This window comes from Leucopleurus acutus (genome assembly GCF_964270905.1).
Source record: "Leucopleurus acutus genome assembly, chromosome: 10".
NCBI lineage: Eukaryota > Metazoa > Chordata > Mammalia > Artiodactyla > Delphinidae > Leucopleurus > Leucopleurus acutus.
In genome coordinates this window covers 72000623-72025090 of record NC_139153.1, presented here as the reverse complement: position 1 = coordinate 72025090, position 24468 = coordinate 72000623, and the positions used below count along the sequence as shown (strand labels likewise).

The 24468-nt window shown below is 53.4% G+C and overlaps 3 protein-coding genes across 4 annotated transcripts; 1 reads left to right on the top strand and 2 right to left on the bottom strand.

Annotated features, from left to right (window-relative positions):
• Positions 1–5802: 5802 nt before the first annotated feature.
• On the bottom strand, positions 5803–6765 carry TOMM6 (translocase of outer mitochondrial membrane 6). The gene is made up of 2 exons (XM_082847929.1): positions 6451–6765; positions 5803–5907 (listed from the first exon to the last, which is right to left on the bottom strand). Exons 1-2 carry the CDS (start codon positions 6657–6659, stop codon positions 5811–5813), a joined length of 306 nt encoding a protein of 101 aa, XP_082704055.1. The 5' UTR covers positions 6660–6765; the 3' UTR covers positions 5803–5810.
• A 382-nt stretch (positions 6766–7147) lies between these two features.
• On the bottom strand, positions 7148–11091 carry PRICKLE4 (prickle planar cell polarity protein 4). The gene is made up of 6 exons (XM_082847928.1): positions 10739–11091; positions 10122–10229; positions 9286–9423; positions 8789–8992; positions 8008–8212; positions 7148–7535 (listed from the first exon to the last, which is right to left on the bottom strand). Exons 1-6 carry the CDS (start codon positions 10910–10912, stop codon positions 7162–7164), a joined length of 1203 nt encoding a protein of 400 aa, XP_082704054.1. The 5' UTR covers positions 10913–11091; the 3' UTR covers positions 7148–7161.
• Positions 11092–16599: 5508 nt separating this feature from the next.
• On the top strand, positions 16600–22116 carry FRS3 (fibroblast growth factor receptor substrate 3; the record flags this gene model as incomplete). 2 transcript variants are annotated; one of them, XM_082847716.1, is made up of 5 exons in its annotated part: positions 16600–16665; positions 17571–17757; positions 19767–19928; positions 20768–20919; positions 21202–22116. In XM_082847716.1, 5 exons carry the CDS (start codon positions 16600–16602, stop codon positions 22114–22116), a joined length of 1482 nt encoding a protein of 493 aa, XP_082703842.1. The 2 variants fall into 2 exon arrangements, with proteins under 2 accessions (XP_082703842.1, XP_082703841.1); XM_082847715.1 differs by having other exon boundaries at positions 20762–20919.
• Between the last annotated feature and the right edge of the window lie 2352 nt (positions 22117–24468).

Below are 24468 nucleotides of genomic sequence, written 5' to 3'. Positions count from 1 at the left end.
GTGCAGCATGCAGCTTTTCTTAACCTGCAGCTTATTTCCTGTTCACAACATGTGGGAGCTTTTGCTTTTCTAAGGCTTAGGAATCCTCCTCCTGTATGTCTGAACAGTTTATTGTTGACAGTCCTGGCCTGTTTCCTCCAAAATCTGCTAATCCCTACTGTTTCTTTACCCACCCACACTCAATCCATCAGAGAAAAAAGCAAGAGTGCCCTGTCCTTAACTCCAGTGCTAGTAAAATATATCTTTCTTTTTTAAACTGAGTCAGTTTCTAAGCGGCATGAAATTGCCCAGATGGAAACTCTCTGCCCTATCAGGCACCACTGAATTTCCCTTCTCAGTCCTTCGCTTAGACTCACTAGTAAAAGTGAATGCAAACCGTAACTCACTGTGGGAGTGCTGCAGCCCGCCTCAGCCTGTCACTCTGAATGCTCATCTTTTGACTGAGTATGTCATACTAACATTTCAATTCAGGTAGAAGTACAGTTGCCACCTGAAGAGGATGGATGTGAAGGGAGTTTGGGGAGGGATGGGAAGTTGGGAAAAGAAAGGCTAAAGAATGAGATTCAAAGGTTTAGCGATGTTGAGGAACCACATTTCCCAAGCAGATCTGTAGCATTTGCTGTTGACCTCTTTTGAGATGAATTCTCCCATAGGACCTGCCAGACAGCACTGAGACTTGGAGGAAATCAGACAGAAAATGGCTCACCCTGATAAGGAAGAGGAGTGACTATATTTTAAATTAAACTTGCTTTTTCCAACACTGTGAGGTTTCTGTAATATTTAGCTTTTATTTGGAAGCGATAGCGTATGGCATTTTTTATGCTATTTGGTTTATATTGTCTACTGCAGGCTTCTTTGTACAAGCTTGGCCCGGGCTTACCCTCACCTGGACACTGTTTTAAAGTGTCACAGCTGCCCATGCTGTCAGAGGCTCTGATGTGAGGCTGTATCCTCTAGATCCACATTTTTAAGTTGGCATGATTGGTGATGACTTTTGGTGGCAAGAGAAAAGCGCATTAACTCAAAAAAACCCAAGGAGAGTAAAAAGGGAAGGAAAATATAAATTGTGCCTCATCTTCCATTGAATGCTATATTTATTATTCTAGAAAAAGAGAACTTACAAATGGAGAAGTACTAATAGAGCATCTACTTCATCCCTCAGGCTGTCCAGGGGAAAACAAGAAAAATAAACATCTAATAGAAAATTAAAAGATCTTCAAATTTAATTCTTAAAAATAGTTTTATACCAAGTATTAAGGATTATTAAGCAAAGGACTTTGTAAAATAAGTGCTTAAATTAGCTGAGCACACATTGTATCAAATTAACAAAATCATTTAAAATGAGTTGGAATAGAAACCAATACCTCAATGAGCTGCACACACTTGAAGGTGCCCCTGCAGTGAGACGCCTCAGGTACCCAGAGGCAGCAGCACTAGACGCTGTTGAGAAGTTAGTATTTATGGAGATTTTAATTAAAGAAAAGAGTTTCCTGCCGCATAAGCCAATGGCTGTTGTGAGGGAAATGTCCCTTTGCCTTTAATTTATTTACATACTGGAAGTAGATGAATTTCTTAGTTGCATCTTACTTTAAGTCGAAACATTGTAAAGAGAAGAAAATAAGAACCGGGTAGAAGTTGACTAGATGCTGCCAAATCAAACCCAAGATCTCCTAACTGAACCTTACGAGCCTGCTTCTTTCCCAGACAAGTAGTTGGAGTCCCGTTCTAGGAACCCTTTGTAGTTGGCTGGTGTGTTTACTTTTTGCTGTAGCCAGCCAAGGTGAATGCACCCTGGCCCCTCAAAAAGGATTTTACCTCAATCTAGCTTGACCCTCATACTTGTGGTTGCCTCTGAGAGCATCCATGCTAGTGTTTGTTTGTTTTTTTTTTTAAAAAAAAAAAAAAAAAGATTAGGAATGCCCTCAATGGCCAAGAACTGAACTCTTATTTAAAGGGGGCAGACCTCTTGCCTGCTTTGATCCAGCCCCTCTCAGGCTGATGGGCGCAGTGCCACACTGTAAAGAATGTCCAGATGTCTCTTACAATGTCGTGAATAAAATTGGAAACTATAGAAGTGTTAATGTGTCCTATGGACTCAATAGCAGAGTTTATTTTTGCTTTTAATGGCAAGGCTTCTAGAGTCAATGATTGTGTGAGTTCCCCGCTCAGGCTATGCTTACAGTTCCATCAGAGTGCAAGAACTAATGAGGTGGGTTGACTGGCAGTGGAGCATGGCCCTAGCCAGGTCCCAGCGTAAACACAAGAGAGGTCAACAGTAGTACAGAATGAAAACCTGGTTGGGTGTTTGGGGTTGGGATGTGGGTGGGCAGGGAGGGAGAAATGGAGTTTGTTTTACTTACTGATAAAGCTTTGTGAACTAATTTTATACAATTCATACAATTTGGTGCCTTGTACCCAATTATGGTTTGCATGGGATTGAAAAGATTAAGGGAAAGGATTCCTTCTTGTCGTTTCAAGTGGCAAATGGATCTGTATAGTGTAAAGGACATTTGGTGTCAGACTTTTTAAAAGCATTTCATATCTTGTGTGTGTAAAAGCAAATTATTCTTACCAGCAAGTTCTGAAATTTTAATTGTAATATCCAAAATCTTTGTGTTTGATTATTCATCAATGTCTCCTTTTCAAGGCAGACTATGTACCCCATTCTTTTTTACCACCCCTTTTATGTTCCAATCATTAGCTCAGGCCTTTTTAAAATCAGGCTGGGAGGGCTACCCCTTCCTAAGCATATACTGTATTCCTATCTGGGATTATATCTTATAAGTGGAAGGGCTGCTTTTCCAGCTGGTTGGGAGAGCACAAATATTCAGAAGGTCTTTTAGTTTTTCTAATGCTGGGCAACGTATGGTAGAAGTCAAACAGAAACGGTTCCTCCTGAAATGGTACCTTCATTAGTTCTGAAGTTCTTTGGCACAAAATTTCAGGAAGCAGTGTAGAACACAGTCCCCTATATGTGAAACTTTAGATTGTAAGGCAAGCCAGTGCACTGTGTAATATGCAAAAAAGAAGGCTCAAAGAACCCGTCCCAGCTCCCCAGCCCCACTCCCTGGCAGCTGCTGACTGGGATGGTGCCGAGTGGCTGTGGAAGGGGAAGAGACCCAGCCTGCTCACCTGCAGGGCTATAAACACAGCATGTTCCTTTTACTCCCACCTTAAGGTTTCCAAGACTTCACCAAAGGGTGTTTAAAAAGCTTACCACTCGAAGCACATATAATAATTGGATCCCTCAGCCTAATTAGGTGAGGGGGTTGTATCTTTGGAATAAAACCTCCCATGGCCACTTAGTTTCTTTACCAGGTAAGTATGAGTCTCCCTGGTGGTTCAGATTCTTTTTTGAAGTTAGCACTAAAGCTGAAAAGCGCCTTCTGAATATGACTGTGAGTTTAGTTTATATCTTCCACGTTTAAATTCCCCATTTTCTTGGGCTAGGGCTTTGACTTTAACCACTGTGTACTCAACCCAAACACTGCTCTAAGTACACCATAGCCACTAGAGCACTGAAGTGAATGGTCATTTTTGTGGACTTTCTCCATACTGAATTCTGCTGGCATGTTTCTATTTCAAATCTAACTAGGTTGTGTAAGAGATTTTCATAGTACTGTCATACTATGTTATGTGTTTACATCCTGTCACACGGTGTTAACTAGCCTGGGCTAAACACCGTATGACAGGATGTGAAACTGAATTCCCTTGAGGAGAAATGTGTTGAAATGATGAAAACCAGCACTTTCATTTATGGAATAATTATTCATCAGAATTTGAGGAAATTGTAGAATTGGTAGCTTTAATCTGCAAAATTCTTATCACTTTTGGGAATTAAGGCAGTTTAAATGAAACTTTACCTTACCAGCTTTATGGCTTTATAAACCAACAGTGGCACTGTTACTTGAAGCTAAAACATTAAATTTTAAGTGAAACTTGAATTATGCTTTTGGAAGCTGCCATGTCTTTAATTTTGGCCAGATTTTGATTTTTAGCTTTGAAAATTTTTATCAAATAGAACTGTTCACAATTATGAATAGATCAGGTAGCAGACTTCAAGGATGTACGTTTCACTCCTATAAAGAACAGGAGGTGCTGGTATTTCTAGTCTTAGCGCAGTGGTCTGATGCAGGCTGAAGGGATTTAAAAGTTTCCTTCCTGGTCACCGTTTGCGGGGGTGATGGCTTTAAACCTAAGCCTTGCTCTCCGTATGTTACCTTTCCTCATCAGATATGAACTTGTCAGAGCATCTGTGGTCCCCGTGTAGACTCTTAAAGGATCCTGCCTTCATGTTAAGCCAGCCACAGGCCTGAATTCATACAAGCTCAAACTCCTTCCTCCTGAGAGATGGGACCTCCTCCCTGATTAATGCTCATAAGAGAATGGTGCTTTTCTTTAACATATAAAAAATCTAATTCCCTAACAGCTTTCTTAACCACATTTATGCCAGCAGGATCAAGAAGGACCATTTTATTCTATTTACCTTTAGTGAACAGATTGCTAGAGACAACACCTGTCAACTAACAATTAGGCCACTGTGATGCATTTATACTGACCCTCCTTTCCAATTCATGTTCTTTAATCCCATACCAGTTCCGTAAGAGACTCGGCACGGAAAAGTAGTATGTATTTTTTTTGAACGCCTAGTAGAGCAAATCAACTAGAAAAATTGCCAAGGGGAGCCTGTGACTATGTCCACACCTTGCTAAGCCTATGTGATTCTTTCCATGCCAGTTCCTTACATATTCCATTTCCAAAGAACCCCACACTCCTGGACAGTGGCACTACCATGAATTTTAGGGTCAGAAAATAATCTATTTCCTTGTGAAGGAAGCAGCTTCCTCACGCAGTGTCACTTCAGTGCCCACTGCCCAGGCTTACTTACCCCTTGCCTCTACCTGCACCTCACTGCCCTCAAATCCCACTGTACTACAGCAACAATGCCTCCCTGGTGCCTGGAAAACCCACCCAGTGCACTAAAATGCTATGCAACACCAAATGACTTCTTCCCTTAGTACTGCTCAAAAATGGAAATTCCTCAATATGCTTCATCCTATGCTAACATCAATGAACGGTGGCTACAGTTTCCTTTTCTTTTTTAATATGAAGCAAACCATCTCTGTTACAATCCATGTTTGGGGCTTGTTCCTGTCTCTCTCGAGTGTGAAATATAAATCATGTTTTTATGATTTTTGTAAATCTTGACTTTTTACACCTTGTTTTTGTAAGCCGAAGTTTCTTATTAAAAGAATAAAATGGCTGTCTTTGTGTACAGTCTTTATTTGTTAAAATACCATTAGAATATTCTTCAGGACAAGAGCAAAGATCATCCCCTGCAGAAACTTTGGAACTATGTACAGAACTTTACAGAACACAGGACAACACTTTAGCTGAACCCTACCTGCTGACCAGAGAAGGGTGTTCTGAGTGGACTCAGCAAAGAAAAGGAAATCAAGCAGGGAAGGAAAGGTGCCCATCTGAATCAAACTTCAGCCGCCATCAGGGCAAGTCTTGTGACGGTCACAGATCGGAGGCTCTGTTTTTGGAAGGTTCGAGTACAGCACAGGGGTTCCATGTGTCTGCAGTCAGACAACACGTGGCATTAGAAATGTAAAATCACTAGAGGGAAATTGGTAAGAGACTCATCCCTTGGAACATCTGGAGACACATCTAACTAGGAATAGCCAAGGGTTTTACATCAAGTCTCTTACCTATTATTTTGTGAATAGCTGATATAAATTATTTCTTATCCCAGCCTCTAGGACTCCTAAAACAGGCAGAACATTGGTTAATGCTTACCTTTACGGCTACACCCCAGGCTGAGGTGCCATTAGGTCAATGTCACTCAAATTCCTGGCCAGCCAAACTCCGGCAGCAAAGAGTCCCAAATTGAGGATCAAGTTCCTGGAAAAAATGCATCCCTTTAACCCTGTGGTCACTGAGTCACGTGTCTTTGGTCAGTGAAAGATGGGCTGGGGGGTGGGGGGAAGCTTCCCATCACCACCCTGGAAACCGCCCCCTCCCAAGGCAAAAACACCTTAGAATCGCAAGAGCATCGATCGTTACATAATAGGTTGCCCAAGACCCACATGGTTATTTAAGGTTCGTTTCTACGTCTAGTAAGAGTAGGGTCAAATGCAAAACCCAATTAAGTACTCGTCCAGGGCCGAAAAGCCTGTTTACGTGTTGGCGCCTCCTCTCCCCGGGTCTCCGCGGGCAGGGTGAGATTCTCTAGACAGAGCCCGGTGACTGAAAGGAGCGCTCTGGCCGCACGGGAACTCTCCCGGTCAAGGACCTCAGCAAAGCACAGCCAGAGCCACGAAAAGGCCGAGATATTGGCGGTGTAAATGATCCGGAGGGCCCAGCCTCGGCGAAGAAGGAAACCTGGCAGGTATGTATACGTGAGCGAAGGGCAGGAGAGCGACCAAGGTCCCGTGCCTCGGTTACCTGCGGAAGTCATTCCTATCGGTGGCGAAGCGGTAGACGCCCCGAAGCCAGTCTCCCACGTTGTCTGGGATTTCGGGAGCTTCATTTGCCGAGCCCGCAGCGATCACGCCGGCCCCGCTGGAAGCCATAGCAGCACCCCAACCCTCAGCAAGGTCTCTCACCACGCCGCTTGTCGGCGCCAGCAGATCACGCAACTTCCGGCCTCGCATTTCCGCTGGCTACTCGCCGACAGAGGGCGCAGTGGCTTGAGCTCGGTAAGACGCCGGGAGCGAGAACTCCCGGGCTGCGAGTCCGCGTCATCTGCCGGGCAAGGAGCGCCGTCCAGCTCCAACCTCCCCTGGTCGGGTTCCACCTCCGGCTCCCTCCTGGCCTTCGGCTGGCCCACCGCCAGTCACAGGTGGCCTCTGAGTGATCACTTCGTTGGCTCAGGAGGAGGATGCTGAGGATGGGGCTGCCTAGCCTGTGGGGGTGGGGTAGGGTCTCACTCAGCAGGGGATGCGTAGCTTTAAGGAATGGGGCTCCCCAAGAGTCTCCATGAAAAGTCATAGAATGCGCGGGCTAAAAGGAAGCACTCCAAATTTGTCATTTCGCCGCCTCTCCCAGCCATGGGCCCTGATGGCGTTCAGTCTAGGCTTTTTATAGGGGGAGGAGAGTTTTGCTCTCTCACCGTACAGATTACCTCCCCAGCCACCCTTTCTCCGGGCCGCGCCACTAGCAAATGGTGCAATGCTTCCTGGAGGTGTCGCTGTCCCCAGCTTGGAGATTGCCGGGGGTCTCCCAGGGCCGGGGAAGGCGCTGGCCTAAGAAAAAGCCTTCGGGTTCCGATTCAGAGGAAGAGGAGCAGGTGGGGCAGGAAGCGTCCTCCTTGGGATCAAGGGGAGTCTCTGGGCAGCCCTGCTCTTGCCCTTTGGGTGTCTCCTCCTGGTCCCCAGCTCTACACTCCTGCTCCGGGCTGGATCCAAGCATCCCCCTGTGGGTTTCCAGACTGGAGCTGGCGGCAGTAGCGAGAAGGGCTGCCTGGGAGATGATCGCGGCATTCCGCGGGGCGCGGTGCCCATCTTCAAATCCGCCGATCTCCGCCTCCCCTGTTCCGGGCCGGGTCAGAAACGCCCATCTCAGAGCCGCGAGTCTCCCTCTCCCAGATCCGGGCGGGGCGGCCGCCAGAAGCCAGTCCCAGTCGGGGCCCAGCCTTCCGCCCCGCCCCCGGGCCTTGCGCGCCGCCGCGGTGAGTCCTCTCCCGGCTCCTCGCCCCTCCCCGCCTCCGCCCAGCAGAGGGCGGCCGCGGCCCCAGCCCAGGAGCGAGTCCCGCGCCGCAGCCTCAACCGCGGCGCGGGGTGGGTTCTGGAGGCCCTCGGAGCGCTCCGGCCAGGGACGCGCGGTGAGAGCTGCGGGCCCCGAGGCTCGGGTCTGGGGTTGCGGTGGGGGGGACGGGGGTGCTGCTGGAGGGGCGGGACGGCGTGGGACCGGGACGAGGGTCCCAGCCCGGGAGAACCCCCCCTCAGCCCAGGCCAAGCCGCTGCCCCCTTCCCCTTTGATCTGCACCTTCTCCTCCCTTACCCGGGGACGCCCTGCCTTCCACTGTCGGGGCCGGACTCGAGCCGGCATCCGAATAGCGTCTCTCAAAGCAGCTGGGGCAGCAGGGGCCGCCGCCCAGCAGGGCATAACGTCCCCCGCCCAAGGGCCCGGCGCAGTCCTGGCAGCAGAAGTGGTTCTCGTGCCAGCGCCGTCCCTCGGCCTCGGTGCAGCGGCGGGAGAAGATCAGCTGGGAGAGGGAGAGGGGAACGGCTCATTCATTCATTCACTCATTCATTCATCCAGTAACCACGCCTTATACCCAGTTGACGCTAAAGCACGTCTACAGACATTCCCATTTGATCTACTCAACCACTCTCGGATGCGGGGAGGGCTGATTGGCTTAGCCAGGATCCCCCAGCTAGCAGGTGGCACAGCCTGAAGAAGTGCGACCTGGGTATCCTGGACGCCCCACCCAGGGTTCCGTGCAGCCTCTTGTGCGGACATTGAGGGAGTTCCTCGCAGGAGCAGGCCCAGCACTGGGCACCCGACGTACTGAGATGAACGTCTGTCTAAGCGTTCCCGCTCTGGAGAAATCCTCTCAGTCCAAGAAAATTTGGGAGACTCTGCTTGCGGTGAGGGAGGGCACAAAGGCAACGAGTCCCAGGTGCCCAGAGCTCAAGTCAGAGCAAAGGGAATACAAAGTTCCCAGGCTGGTTCCTAGTTCTCTGTTCCCCACTCCGTGGTACTGGAAGAGGTGTCCCGTTGCATCTGCCGCGTTGGACCCTGGGCAGACCCCCTCCAGCCCCTCCCCTCGAGGCTGTACCTGGTCACAAGCCGGGCAGCGCGGCCGCAGCAGCTCTGCGTGATGACGGCCGCAGTAGAGACGCCCATCGTGGTAGAAGTAGATGAGGTTTATCAGGGCCTGGCCACAGGCCTGGCAGGCAAAGCAAGCCCGGTGCCAGCAGCGCTGCTCTCCTGCCCGAGCTGTGAACACTCCGTATTCCCCTGGCCTCAGCCGCTCCCTGCACTGCGGGGTGCGGGTGCTGCGCTGGTCAGAGGCCACACCACCCTCCTACCTTCTCTCCTGGCTCTTCCATCCCAGCCTCAACCTAACTGTTCTCCCCATATTCTGGCAAGCCCACCTCCACTGCAGGCTCCACGAAGAACCCCTAAATTTGGTTTCCCTTTTTCCTAAGCTTTGCCAAACTGTCAATCCCCAAACCCCTTTTCCCCCTCCAGAGTCCCAGAAGCCAGCCCCTTCTGAAGAAGTGAGAGGGCAAAGAGGAGGAAGGGGAATATTGGGGGGAGGGTGCTACATACCTTTTCACAGGTGCATTCTTCAAGCTTGGGAGGTACTAGGCGGGCCACCCCCTGTCCCAGGGCCTCCCGCCTCCGCTGGGCATAGAAGAGCCGCAGCTCAGCCAGCTCCTCCTCCCCAGGGGCCAGGCAATAGCGCTCCTGCAGAAACAGAGGTCCACTGTGACCGGGAGAGCCCCAGCAGGCAAGGTTGAAGTTTGACTGGAGAGGGGAGGTTTAGCTGCTGGGTCAAAGGAAGGTTGTGAAACCTCAGGGAGGTGCAGGAGATAACAGCACAGAAGGGTACTGAGGAGAGGGAAGGAGGGAAAGAACTGGCATAAGTCCACCTCCGTCTCACTCCCCCCACCCCGGGAATGGTGATCGCTCAGGTCCTGACAGCCCTACAGTACTTAGCCCATCTCCATATATTTAGATCCTGGCTCCCAATGAGCTGTAGCTTAATATCACTTCCCACTGTATTTTCCCTATTTACTCCATATTCTCCTGCCTCGCCTCCCCAGCTGAACTGTAAGCCTTTAGACTGGGCACACAGAGGCCCTCAATAAATGCTTAACCACCATACTCTCTACATTTGTACATTCCATTATCAGTTTCAAAAGCTGGTCATGTCCATTTTCTCATTTGCTCTTCAACTAAGCATTGTGGTGGGCAGCGCAGATGTTACTGCACCCATTATGTAGTTGTGAAAGCTCAGGCTGGGGGTGGGGGATGACTTCCCCCAATTAGTGGCAAAGCTAGGCCTTAAATGCGTGTCCCCTGCCTTTTGGACCAAACTTCTTCCCACGGTAAGTAAAGAAAGGGAGGCAAGAGAGAGGAAAGCTGGGGAGAGGGAGACCCACATCGCTGTCCTGCGGAGGGAGCTGCTGCAGGAGGGTCCGCAGTCCAGGCCAGCTGGGGACTTGGTTGGTGTCCAGGCCAGGGTTCCCCAAGCTCAGGACTTCAGGATCCTGAGGAAACGCAGCAAAAGGAGAGAAGCAGAGCTCGGCTTTTCCTTCCTTCCCCTTGTTTCCTTCCCTCTTCATTGCCACCTCTTCACCAATCTGGAACAACATCCAAGCACCCCCCTCCATTTGGAGGATCCTCCTTCAAGATCACAGGGACAACTGATCCACTCCCATGTTTATGGTTTGATTGAGGCAGGTCAGGGGGGGCACACTGCAAAACAGCTTCCTTCTTATGCTTGAAATCACCCCTTTCACTCCTTAGGGGCAAAGTCCCTAGGTTCTGCTTTGACAACACAGACCCCCTAGGAGAGTATTCATGTATTCATGTGGATAAGCTTAAAGAAGTTGAACCCCTGTGTCCTGAGAGGGCTGTAGGGACAGGGATTCCTGCAAAGAGAAAGGGCTGCAAGAAGTTGGGCACAAAGGCTAACTACCTCCCACGTGGTGAAAATGGGAAGAGGTCCAAAGGATGGAGGGGATGTTGGTCTCAGAGGGAAGGGCAGGACCCCTACCACCTGAGCAGAGGTTTCCTCAGGGTCCTCCTCTGGCACGTGACCTGGGTTGCTGTCTGAGTTGACTGGTGGATTTGGCTCCGGAGGGGTCAGCCTCTCCCCTCGGTGGGGCGAGCCAGAGTTCAGCAGTGACATTGGTGGCAAAGTCTGCACAGAAAACAAGACGCCTCCCATTTATTGGGCCACGACAGTGTGCTAGGCAGGCTAAATGCTTTCTGGGCGTTATCTCCTTCAGTCCTCCCAACAGCTATGTGAATCAGGTGGTATTCTTATCACCATTTTACAGATGGCCCAATTGAGGCTTGGAAGGCGTACATGGTCTGCCCAAGGTCACACAGCTAGTAAATGGCAGAGCCAGAGCTTGAGGCCAAACCTTTCAGCTCCAGAGTTTCTGAAGCTCAAACTCGGGGTCTCCCAAGATTGGGATGGAGGAAACAGGAGGCCCATAGTGGAAGGAGAGGGCATTTTGCCTTTCTGGTGAGCCTTTGGGTAGACTGGCCCCTTGTTCCCCACCTCCCCTGCCATAGCTCCCACCACTTCTCACCGTGCACTCAGCAGCACCCAGTGAACCTACTTCCTCACCTCTCCCTGCTTTTCCCGCTTGGGCTGGGTGAAAGGATCGCTTAACCGGGAGGCCCTTCTCAGCCTATCCAGCCTATACCAACTCTCCTTTCCCTGAGCTCCAGAAATAAGTACAGTGGGTGCCCCAAGATTTAGCACCTAATGTTTATCTTTGCTCCCTGTGTCTCTCTCAGCTCCTCATCTAGTCTATCAGCTCCTCCAGGACAGACAAAATCCTGTGCTTCTATCTTCTATCTCTAGTGGCAACTTCATTGGATAATTCTAAGTGCATCTCTTCAGCCCTCCTCTGGGCAAGCCCTGGTATGGCCACAGTATCTTGGGGATAGGAGGTGACTACTGAAGTAGAAAAGGGATGGGCCCTGCCCTCAAGGAGCTCATAGTCTACTGGGTAAGGCACAGATGAAACCAGGCAGGATGGGGCCAGGGTTCTGGGCAGATATACACAGCACCCTAGGAAGAAAAAAAAAACAGAGTAAACTTTTCTAGAATGTTACCCTGTGCCAGGGACTTTTCCAGCATGTTACATAATATAGTCCATCTTCACAACAATCCTGTGAGGTAGTTTCTATTATCCCATTTTACGGTTGAAACAAACAGGTTAAACTTGCCTGAGGTCACATTAGAAGGCTAAGGGAAGCTTTAGAGGAGGAGGTTGCCTTTGAGAGCTGGGTTGGATTCTAACGGCAGCTGGGCACAGGAGGGCATCACCAAATCCCTGGCCTCTATAAGACCCAGCTTTGGGGCTGGGAACAGGGTTTGGACTGTGACAATTAGAGTGTTTCCCAGCCCGGAGCCCCGCCCTGTGCCACCCTTCCCTGCTTCCTGGCTCCACACCCATCTGCTTCCTTCCTGTTCTGTCCCTCAGATCAGGTTTCCTGTGGAAGGCAGCCAGGATGGGCTGTTCACACCCAGGGCCAGGAGTAGCCACTTCCCCTGGGGCTCCAGGAGGCAAGAGATGCTTGGGGGAGGGGGTGGGCATCGAAGCAGGGTATCTGGGTCCCCAGAGGAAACTTGCACCCCTCTTCCAGATTAGTTCTAGTTTGCATGAAGTCATCCCACACAGGAACAACACTCAGAAATCAGTCTTCACCCTTCACCCTCATCCCCCCAGGGAGGCATAACTCCACGTCCACTTAGCACTGGACCCGACTTACGTGCTGGATTCCTTCCAGAATTCCCCTCCCCCCTTACAAAAGGGACAAGACTGAACCCCCTCCCCGCCCCCCGCGCAGGTGTAACCAGTCTCAGGAGTTCTACCTTCCCAACCCACCCCTGCCCTGAAGGGCAGAGTCTAGGGATTGGGAAGTGGCGGGGGAGGGGGAGGGTGTAAGGGATGGAAGGTTTCCCGGGACAATGAGAGGAAGAAGAAAAGTGTCTGGTCCCGCCAAGTGCCCTCTCGACAGATCCCCAGTTTTTTCTTGGGCATGTGGGGCCCACCTCCGAAGTGGGAAGCGGTGTGGCTCCCGAGTCACCTGGGGTTCCCAGTCTGGCTGCTGGGAGTTTAGGGGAAGGGAAGGAACTCCGCCGGGGTCTCACCCTCGCTGCGCGCTGTTGTCCGGGCAGTTCTGGACAGACCCTGCCGTCAGGCCCTTCACCCAGTTCCCACTCTCAGGTCTCGATACCCGCCTCTGCCCGCCCCGGGAGCGCGCCTTCCGCTCCCACGCCCCCCGCGGGCCCTGCCAGCCCCTCCGGGGCTGGTAGAGCCGGACGGGGGGCGGGGCCTAGAGCTGCCGACTGAAGGAAAGCATTTGAGGGATCTCGGGTGGAAAGTGTGCAGGTTCCACTGCCTCCGTGCCCATGGGCTTAGCACTGGGACCGCGTCCCGCCGGGCGCGGAGCAGACCCTCGGGAGCCATCGTTATGCCGGGTCCTCAAGCACTCGCGGAACAGAACGCCTTTCGGAGCCCTTAGGTCCCCCAAGACCTTCCTTCTGGTCTCCTAGCCCCGCCCCTCTCTGTGTGTCCCCACCCCCACCTAGTTCCCTCCCCCTTGTCCCCAGCCCCTTTCTGGGGTCCCTAGTCCTGCCCTTCTTCCTTCCATCCCTTCAGGCTCCTCCCCCAACCTTTCGTGTTTCTCCCCCGCCCCGCCCGCCGCTCGGGTACATTTTCTGATCCTGGGAGTGGAAACCTTTGGTCCTACCTCTGGTCCCCCTCAGCCCCGCCCCTAGCCCCGCCCCCGCCCCAGGCTCCGCCCCGCCCCCGCCAGGCTCTCTCAGTCACTGGCCCTGAGCGCCCTCTGGCGTCTGCGCATGCTCCCTGCGCCCTACTGCAAAGTCCTCCAAAGGGACCTTCTAGGCTGCGCGCCGGTCACCCCCGATCGGGTCCGCCCGCCCGCAGCGTCTCGTCTGTGCTACCGGTGACCTCTGACCCCGCCGCCACGGGGCGGGGAGGCCTTAGCTCCGGGCGGGCGGCGGCTGCTGCAGCGGGACCCGGGAGCGGGGCCCGGCGCCGCCCGGGCCGCGGGGCGATGTGAGTCGGGGCGCGGCGGGGCGGGGGCGAGGCGGCTCCGTCGAGGCCGCACCGCGCCGCGCCGCAGTCTCCACTCCCTCCCAAGGAAGCCCCGGGCGGGCGGGCGGGCGGTGGAAACCCGGGCCTGGGGGCGGGGATCCAGAGACAACGGGCGGCCCTGACCTCCCCTATTCCTTCCCGGTATCTAGAAATTCGCCTGTTACCTAAATCTGTCTCTAAGCCCCCAGAACCACCCCACCCCCACCCCCGGACACACCTTCATGTGTCCTGGAGCCCTCAGAACCCCTCACTCCTGCAAATTCCCCTGATACGCTCACAGAGCACCATTCTCTCCTGGATGCCCCCAAATGCTTCCACCGCCCTGAAATTCCTCTGAGTCTTCATGCCCCCCATTCTCCTTGCACCGTGCTCAAGTCCAAAAAATTTGTCCACATTTCCCTGATCCCTCTCATACGTTTTGAGTCCCTATAACCTCAAACTCCCACCCCCCAATCCACACCTGTCTCAGACCAGCGACCCCTCCTCCTCCCACCCGATGTAACCCCCCTCATTGGGCTGTCGTGATATGTCCTGGTATCTTAAAGAGAAGTGAAGGGGACAGGAAGAGGTGCAGCGCCCTCCCCCATCTTGCACCCTGTAGTTCTTGGCTTCACCCCCAGACTCCCTGTTGGTGGCTCAAGCCCCAGTATTTACCCAGCTGTCTGCCTTTAGGCTGTGCATACCTTCCTCATCCTGCTGCCCCCTTCCAGAGAGTAAGCCAGACCAAGAAGGTAGGGGTCCTTTTACCTGGGAAGTGTCCAAGGATGCAGAGCACCAGGGGCCCTGGGAAATGACATTGTTTTTCCAGAGCAGGAGGGTGGGATTTCAAGGATCTCCAGGGTACTGGCTTGTCGACTTGTCCACTTAGGGCTCAGGTTACTGAAGTTTTGATTGATTGTTAGCAATTTATGTTAACTTTTAGGCCTTTCAGAGTTTGGAGAACAGAAAATCTATCAAGCTTCCACGTGTGAGATTGAAGGAGCTTGTCCTAGAAGAGGAAAATGTTGATTTAGCTATGTTTGTCCTACAAACTTACCTCTAAAGGTTATTGAAGCTAGAAGTTCCACAGTTGACAGATGTTTCCCTTCAAAACTAAGGCCTTGGGGTGGGAGTTGGGGGTGGTGATGGAGAATCTATTTGGCAGACTCTCCCAGATACTTAGTAGCAATAAAAAAGACTACTGGTTCCCTGAATCTTAAGCCATTGCTCTTTCTAATACGTCTTAGTGTCCTTTTGAGAAAGCTCTCTGTAGAGTTCAAGTTCTCAGCAAAGGTAAGGTGGTGATCTTGGTATTGGTTTTAACAGGATTCAGGTGGGGTCTAGAGGTGACTTAAAATGTCCTGGGCTGCCTCAGACTTCAAAGTCACTGATGCGAGGGGAGTCTGTCCCTCTCAGGGCCTATGGGGCTTAGAATTTGTGGTCCCTTTGCTCTTGATCTCACTTCCTTCACTGGTGTTTCTATCCCATTAGGGCTGGAACAGATATCCAGGTGGGATGGACTGACGGCAAGTCAGTTTCATTAACAATTGGGGGTGAGAATGGAAGGTTTCCACTAACCTGTGGTCTCTGTCTCCTATGCTAGGTGAGCCCCAGGTGTGTCCCAGGGAGATCCAGGTGACTTCTCTGCAGACTGCTTGCCATGACACCCCACCAAGAACAGGGGGAATAAAGTGGGGGTCCTTCCCCATGCCCCTCCCATGGTCAGCTCCCCGATGGCCTGGGTGAGGTGAGAGCTGCGTATAGGAGCCACTTTTCTGGAGTTTTCCAAGTTGAGAGGAGTAGAGGGTGCAAGTCAGCATTGTTCAAGGCTTTACACTTTCAGCAGGAGTTCTAGAAGGGTATCTAATCCTGCTGATTCATTTCTTGCAGAAAGTTGCAAACCCATAACTTCTGGTTGGGAATCGGCCCATGTGTTTGCTTGCTCCCTTAGGTCACTGGAGCCTGGTGGTATCACCTCCATCCTAGGCACAGGCCCAACTGTTGTGACCTCTAATTCGAGTGCCATAATCCTTGAGGAACAATCCAGATATTAAGGCCTCTGTTCTCCCCTTTGGACAAAGGGGAGCAAACCCAGCGTTTCTTTTTTTAATGAAGAAATACCAACTCAAGGTTATCAAAGTAGTGCTCTGTTTTAAATGTTCAGTCTTCTGAGTGTATCTCTTGACCATAACGTAACATCTCATTTGAAGAGAACATCAAAAAGATAAATTTGAGGTGGATGTTGGGATGGTGGTGAGGAAAGAAAAGAGAGGATTTGGATGATGTGGGAGGAGTGAGGTGGAAAAGGAGGAACAAGGAGAAAGGTCCAGGCCAAAGTGTCTGGGACTCCCAACTACAGTTTCTTCACTGAATCTGGAGGAGGGCACTGGGCTGGCACCCAACTCCTGATGCAGGTCACTTCATCTGGGTCCCTACTTTTAACCATGCTTTTCCTGCTGCCCAGGCTGCCCTTCCCTATCATTACATCAGTCAGAATCCTACATACTTCTCAAGGTCCAGATCAAATGTTGCCCCTAAGAAGCTCTCTCCATCCCCCCATCAGCATTAATCCTTAACGCGTCCTAACTTGAATTAATGTTTATCCAGTGTGTGTCTGGCCCTGGATTGAGAATGTGAATTCCTTGAGGGAGGAACTGTGAGTCTTAGACAGAGTAGGTGATCAAAACGAGGTGGTTCGGCCAGTGTTCCCCAGAGCAGGGCTTTTGGGAGCTGACCTCGATGACCTTCCTGTCCTTTGTGTTTTTCCCTAGGGCGGGCGGGCTGCTCTGACACCATGGGGAGCTGCTGCAGCTGCCTGAACAGAGACAGCGTCCCAGACAACCACCCCAGCAAGTTCAAGGTACCCACAGCCCCTTCCTCTCCCACATTCCCAGCACGGCCTCCTGGGCTCGGCCCGAGCTGTCGAGTTGCGTCAGCCTCCCTAGAGAAGGTGAAATGACTGGCTGAGGTTGTGGGCTTCGCAAGCTCAGGACCTCTGAGCAGCACCAAGGAAAACGGGCTCAGGCCACTGCCTTTTTCGTGGCTCTTGGTATTACTAAGAATGAAGAAATGCTGCAATAGAGTAGCAGAGATTGTGCTTTCAGAATGTTCACTCCTGTCAGTGTATCTTTGTAACTTTACATTATAACTTTTCGGAGAAAACAACAAAAGTCTGTATTTGTGAATTAACATGTGTCAAGTATTTCAAACAGTGCTTAACACATGTTAAGCACAGTATTAGTGTTTGCTGTTTGCTTTGGGAAGCTGAGGCCGGGCCCAGTGGACCTGTGTGCACCCCCGCCTTGCTCCTTCCACCTCCCTGTAGGGGGCGCCCCCTCCTCACCCCGGCATCTTGAGGCCCAGGTTTCTCCTGCTCACCAGGAGAGGGAACCCTCAGCAAGGTCCTGCAGTTGGGGAGGTGGTGGAGGCCTTTATATTTGTTCTGCTTGGGTTTGACTCTCCCAGGGTCTTAAGATTTTGAACTTACAATAGAGCCTCTTCTCCCATTAACATCTGGACCATTTGGGGTCATGGACCATTTGGGGTCATCTAACTTTGCACGTCTAACCATCTGACCTTGGGGGTCGACTAGCCACCCCTCCCCTCACTGCCCAAATGACAAAACTAAGGCCTAGGGAACTGCAGTGGGTCAGTGGCACTGCTTCATCCGTGTCCCGGTAATCGTGTGGCATTCCCAGTGGCTCACGGACCTGGACACACTTGTTGGACTCACCCATTAACCCTTCTGTCCCCTGCCCCTGCCAGGTGACGAATGTGGATGATGAGGGGGTGGAGCTGGGCTCCGGAGTGATGGAGCTGACGCAGAGCGAGCTGGTGCTGCACCTGCATCGGCGCGAGGCTGTCCGCTGGCCTTACCTCTGCCTGCGGCGCTATGGCTACGACTCCAACCTCTTCTCTTTTGAGAGTGGCCGCCGGTGTCAGACTGGCCAGGGTGAGTACCAGCCCCTGCCTCACGCTGGGATGGGGGCTTGTGCGCCTGGGACAGGTATTGGGGCTGGAAGTCGTAGCTTGAGGGACAGTGGGGAAGTCTGTCCACTTGGCAGGTGTTGCCCAGAGAAGGGAAGGGTTGTGGCCAAGAGCACACAGAACTAAGTGGACTACCAGGACAGTGCTTTTTGTCTTCGATCATTGCAACTCCGGCCTGGGTGGCTCTGTGAGGCCATTTGTTGCACAGCCCATGGGAAGGAGCCAGTGCTCCCAGACCTGGGAAAGCAAGTGATTCCTCCTCCCTCTCTTACTCTAGTTTCAGGGTCCCTCTTGCCCCCTAAGTAGGAACAAACTGAGCCCCAAGTCATATACCCTGGTTCCTGTGTATAATGAAAGGTCAGGCAAGAGCTCTGGCTGCCTTGGGGCTGTGTGGCGTGGGAATGATAGACTTGGGGAGGTCCATGGTATACAGAGTAACCCTCACGAGGTTAATCTTTGTCTCCTGTCCCCTGTGGGTGATGCAGTGCGATATATTCTGCCTTCTTCCCCTTTCTCCCTGCAGCCAGAGGTCAGGGACAGGTGGGTTGCTCCATGAAGTCAAGGCTGGGGCCAGCCGGGGCTCTTTGAAGGGGTCACATGGTCTGGGCCTTCTCTGAGGACACAGGCCTAAGCTCTGCTAGAAGGAGTCCCACAAGGGACTCCTCAGTGCAGTGCGGAGGTGTGACTGCAGGGATGGAATGAGCAAGCTCCTCTGATGAGGCCACCAACGCAACAGTGTGTCTCTGAGGTTGTACTGGCTGGGGGAGCCCTCCCCTCTGTGCACCTTACCTTTGGAACTCATGAGGCAGAAGCAGTTAACGCTGGCTGAGCAGAGAGAGGGGAGGAAGGGGCCTCTCTGCTCCCGGTGGTGATTAATCCACACCGGAGATCCCAGAAGAGCTCCCTAGGCCCCGACACAGGGTTCTTCTAAAACTCCAGGCTTTCCTAACCTTTTCTAAGCTCTTGACATATCTTGGAATGAGCTATAATAAATAGAATAGAATGAGGAAAGAATAGCCCTATTTCTTCCCCTCCTTTCTATCCTTCTCATCCCATTCCTGCAGACCTCATACCCCAACCTAGTTTGTCTTTGTTTGGAACATGCCCGTGTACATCCCAAGTGGCTTCCCCTGAGTCCTGGGTCCCACTGTTAGGGGGAGTGCAGAACCCCAGGCCGGCCCAACACCCCAAGAGCATCTTTGGATCCCCGGAGTCATGTGTGCTCAGCCCAGTCCTGCTGTGCCAGGACCGTGAGTTGCTGCCTTAGAGTCTGAGGGGCTGTAAGGCTGGCTGCATGGAGGAGCCACATGGTTGCCTTGCCATGTTTGTCCTTTAGCTAGTCAGCCCATCCTTCCTTTCTGCACCAGACTTCAAGCTCCATAAGGCCAGGGGCCTATACACAGTAGACAGTCACTCTCTGGCCTGGCACTGGACTAAGTATGCAGTGAATAAGCAGTGAAGAGGACAGACCCTCCCACCCTCTAAGAGCTTAGAAGCTGTTGGGCACAGAGCTGAGGGCTGGTGCCCTGGCGGAGCTCATTCTTCTGGGGAGTAAGGGGCAGAGGCAGAGGAAGATGGGGGAAGCATGTGAGGTGGAGTGGCCGCTCACCTGACACTGTCCCTTCCGCTGTGATTTTGTACTTCGCTTCCCTTCACCCTGGTGCACACACATCCTTATGAAAAGGATTTAACCTCGGAGGAATGTAGCTGAAGTATTAGATCTTAAGATGGTGGTAATGGATAGAGTGTGTTAGGGTGGGCCGCGGGGGCCTGGGGCCAGCTCCTCCTGTGGCTCTTAGACTTTGGAGGGTGCTGGGGAGAATGCTCAGTGTGAGGGCCTCTCCCACCCCTCTGCAGGCCTGGGACTGGAGGTCAGGGACTTGTCCTGAGCTCTGTGCATCTGTTCAGCCTCTCTAGTCCTTCCCTTTAGGACACAGGGTCAGAGGAGCCTCATTTCTTCCTCTCTTTCTTCAGGGATATTTGCATTTAAGTGTTCCCGGGCCGAAGAAATCTTCAATCTCCTCCAGGATCTGATGCAGTGCAACAGCATCAATGTGATGGAAGAGCCAGTCATCATCACCCGCAACAGCCACCCGGCTGAGCTCGACCTCCCTCGGGCCCCCCAGCCTCCCAGTGGTGAGGAGACCCCCCCCCACCGCCTCAGCACCCCAGTGCACACGCACATGCACGCACAAGCATAGCCCCAGGAAGCACCAGTCTTGTAGGCATGAGTCAGGCAGGCAGGCGAGGGGATGGCTGGGTGAGCCAGGCTTCCAGGACCGCCATCCATCATCCGACGACTCCTAGGGATGGATAAGTCCTGGCCTGGGCCAGTCAGGTGACTCAAGCGGAGGCTGGGGAGTCCAGGGCCTTGTACTGATGGATGGTCGGGGAACAGACAGGAAGACATTGGGTTTCCATGGAAACGGCAGTCTGGAGCTGTTTTGCTTCCTTCCTTCTGGCTACTGGATCATACGCATATACCTTTCCTGACGGCTTATGCAGGCATCTCTGCCCACGGCTGTCTGGAGAGGTTCCCACAATTTCTGCTTGTTCATTCACTGAATCACACTGAGCACCTGCTCCGTGTCTGGCACTCCATCGGCTGGCCCGTGGGGGACAGAAGAAATAGGAACACGGTCCTTGATTTCGAGGGGCTTCCCTGGAGCTCAGTGGCAGAGCTGGAATGAGGTGAAGGGTCGGTCCAGTGACGACAAGGTGTGCCTTAAGTGTTTCAGATAAGGCTGTGATGGGGAAGTGGGGTTCAAGCGGAGCTGTGAGGGAAAGGGCAGGGTTTGGAGAACAGATACAAGGTGAAGATAATGGGGGACTGCCAGTTCAGCGGGGCTGACCCCCTGGGGCCCTTGGGAGTGTCTCCCCTCCACTTGGAGGAGTCCCAGGATGCCACACACACGGTTGCAGGTAGTTGCCAGGTGGTTTAAGGACCCCCTTGTCTCCTGTGTGTCCAGCTCTAGGCTACACCGTCTCCAGCTTCTCCAATGGCTTCCCTGGCTGCCCGGGAGAGGGTCTGCGATTCTCAGTGCCCCGGCGCCCCTCGACAAGCAGCCTGCAACACCCCTCGTTTGGGGAGGAGGCCACCCATGCCCTCATTGCTCCCGATGAGCAGGTGAGCACATGGCTGCCCGGCGTCTTCCTGTGGGTCTGGGTGGGGCTGGGGGTCGGGAAATATGGCATCTCCTCCCAGTGAGGATCGCGAGAGGGAAGAAAGTTGATAGAGTCCCTTCCTGTCCCAAGAAAGGGAGGCAGCTTCCCTGGAAGGCTAGGAGGACAAGGAAGAGGAGGAGACTGCAGCTCCTTCTCCCTGTACTTCTCTTCTCTCACCCTGTCCCCTGTTCTCTCCTTCCTCTCTACCCTCGGACCCTCCTGCCCTTGGACTCTTTCCCCCCAGTCCCACACCTACGTCAACACGCCAGCCAGTGAGGATGAGCGCCGCAGGAGCCGGCACTGCCTGCAGCCCCTGCCTGAGGGCCGGGCACCCCTTGCCCCGCAGGCCCGGGGCCCCGAACAGCGGGACCCGCAGGTGTTCCTGCAGCCGGGCCAAGTGAAGTTCGTGTTGGGCCCCACCCCGGCTCGGCGGCACATGACCAAGTGCCAAGGCCTCTGCCCCAGCCTGCATCACCCGCTCCACCACGACAATAACAACGAGGGCCCTTCCGAGTGCCCAGCCCGGCCCAAGTGCACCTACGAGAACGTCAGTGGGGGGCTGCGGCTGGGGGCAGGCTGGAGACTGAGCCCGGAGGAGCCGGGCTGGAATGGCCTCGCCCAGCGCCGGGCCGCGCTGCTGCACTACGAGAACCTGCCCTCCCTGCCCCCCGTGTGGGAGAGCCAGGCCCAGCAGCTGGGGGAGGAGGCCGGGGATGACGGAGACTCGAGGGACGGGCTCACACCCTCCTCCAACGGCTTCCCTGAAGGCGAGGAGGACGAGACCCCACTGCAGAAGCCCACCAGCACCCGGGCTGCCCTCCGCAGCCACGGCAGCTTTCCTGTGCCGCTGACCCGCCACCGAGGCTCCCCGAGGGTCTTCAACTTTGATTTCCGCCGGCCGGGCCCCGAGCCCCCCAGGCAGCTCAACTACATCCAGGTGGAGCTGAAGGGCTGGGGTGGAGACCGCCCCAAGGGGTCCCAGAACCCCTCAGCCCCCCGAGCCCCTGTGCCCACCACACACCCTGCCCGCAGCTCAGACTCCTATGCTGTGATTGACCTCAAAAAGACCGTGGCCATGTCCAACCTGCAGAGGGCTCTGCCCCGCGACGACGGCACAGCCAGGAAAACCCGGCACAACAGCACCGACCTGCCTCTGTAGGGACGTCCCTCCACCTGCCTGGCAGCCTCCGCCTCCCGCTCCTGTGCTCCGAACCCGCACGCCCGGGGTTGGGGTTGCTTCGCAGAAGGGCCTGCACTGGCCGGAGTCCCCAAAGGTATCAGCCACTGAGTCTCCCAGTCTCCTCTCCGAGTCGGGGGACAGAAGAGGGTGACCAGGTGAGGAGGGAGCCGCGACGTAAACTGTGAAGGGCCCCGTGATTGCATTTCGCACCCTCTCGTTCGTTATGTCATCTGTCTCGTCTGTCGTCTGTGTGTTTTTTTGGTTGAAATTTGGAAACATTTTGTACCTGTTGATTTTATTTATCAGTTTATTTTTCTATTTATTGTTTTAAATGTAATTTAACATATTTATTATTAATATAATTATTTTTAAATTCTGACTTGGTGGATGATGTCGAATTCTTAGGGAATCTTTCCTGGCATGGTGCTGGGGTGGGAGTCGGGGAGGCCTGACAGAGGTAGGGGTTTCACTCTGGGAAATTTGGGGTGACTGGTTTTTGTGACAAGTCATGACCATTTCTTTTTCTCCTCTGAGAAGCTGCGGCCCAGACTGAAAGTTGCCAGGGGAGGCTGCTCTGTCAAGGTAAAGTGACAGGACAGCTAGAGTCCTAGATGCAGAAAGGGGAGCTGTAAGGAAGGCTACCCTGATGAGATAAAACCCTGACTCTCTGAGGCTGGCGATGTGTGGGGGAAATTGGGTGGGTGGGGGCCCTACACCAGATTCGCCTCTGGAATCCCTCACTGAGTCTCCCTTCTGCCCCCAGGTGGGTCCCATTGGGTACTTAACTGCTCTCCTGTACCACCTTGGTCCAAAGGTGGGCCCTGGATCCTCTTTCGGCACCGTCAACATGGCAAGGTCAAGATTAAAACCTTTAAACAGGGCTTTAATAAAAGCCCAGGAAGAGCAAAAAACAAAAGGGGAAAAACCGTGTAATATGTAAGTGAATAATCTGACTTACAAAGTGGGCCTTTCCCAGAGAAGTACTCCCCGGGAATGGCCTCTTTGGGGCCCCTCTGACCTACTGCAGGGGTGGTCCCCTGACAGAGCCACCACATCTGAACGCCTGCCTGGGAGCCCGGGGTCTGTACAGGGCTGCACACACCACCCACCCAGGGCTGTGGTTGTGGAAGCTCCCCTTCCCTGTCCGGAGGCTGCCTCTTTTCTCTCCCTCCTCCCACCAGCCTCCCTGCCTCAAGACCCCCAGGTCTCAAACCCCGGAACGGTTAATCTCCCGGAAATCCAGTGTCTGCGATGAGGCACTCAGGGCCCTGGTGAGGAGTAGGACAAGCCTTCTTGTCTCTGGTCACCTTTTGTACCCCAGCTCCCTGCCCTGTGGAGCGAGCAGACCTGTCCTCCACACCAAGGAAACAGGCCAGGGTGGGGCCCACCCACCCCACCCACCCCACCCACCCCACCCAATTCCCTTCTCCTCCTGCTGTCTTACCACTGCCTGGGCCTCAATTCTGGGAGCGCCCTTTCCCCTGGGCAGGGATTAGACCAACCGGCTTCCAGACCCCCCCGACCTTGGGTGTCACTCTGTTCAGGAAATGGGCGAAGAGGACCGGCTACAGAGGATGTGAGAGGCCCTTCACCTGGGGCCCAGTAGGGTCCCGGGGTACAGCTGGCACCAAACCCTTCTCTCCTTTACATGCTTTTGATCTCTGGACCAGAGGAATCACCTGCGGCAGGCTGGATTCATGCACTTTTCCCCACACTGCGGTAGGGCAGTACTGTCCCCTCTCTGCAGCTCACCCAGACAGGCAGCTCAATTCTGCTTTCTCCACATCCTCCCACGCTACCCCTGCTCCTCCTTTTGGCCTCCACGGTCAGGAGCAATGGACTCTCCAAACAGGATGACCAAGATGGGGGGCAGGCATGGTCGTGCCAGGACCAGGCCAAGGGCCCCCGGCTAGGCTAGTGACTCATGGGTGTGCTCAGGACCCTCCTTATTCGTGGACCCTGTCATGGGGGAGTCAGGAGCTTGGCTTGAGTCAAGAGGCTGGGTTCTGCTGCTGACTTGGCTATTATCTCTGCTCTCTTGAGCATTTGGTCACCCCAAATAGGCCTCAGCTTTTGCCCCTAGAAAACACGGAGCTAATTGTGAGAAGTAGCCAATGAGATGATGAACGTGGTACCACTTTAGAAAGCAGACCGATGCGGGCAAGCTGTCTTAACCCAGCTGCTCCCCCGGAAGAAACCACTGGTCATCACAACTCTTCAGCCCCTGAGACTGACCTCAGGCTCATTGCTGCTCCTTTGCTGAACAGCTCAAGGAAGAGCAGTTCCGCCGCACTCTCAGGGGTCGCCAGGTCTTGGTCAGAGCCTGGCGGT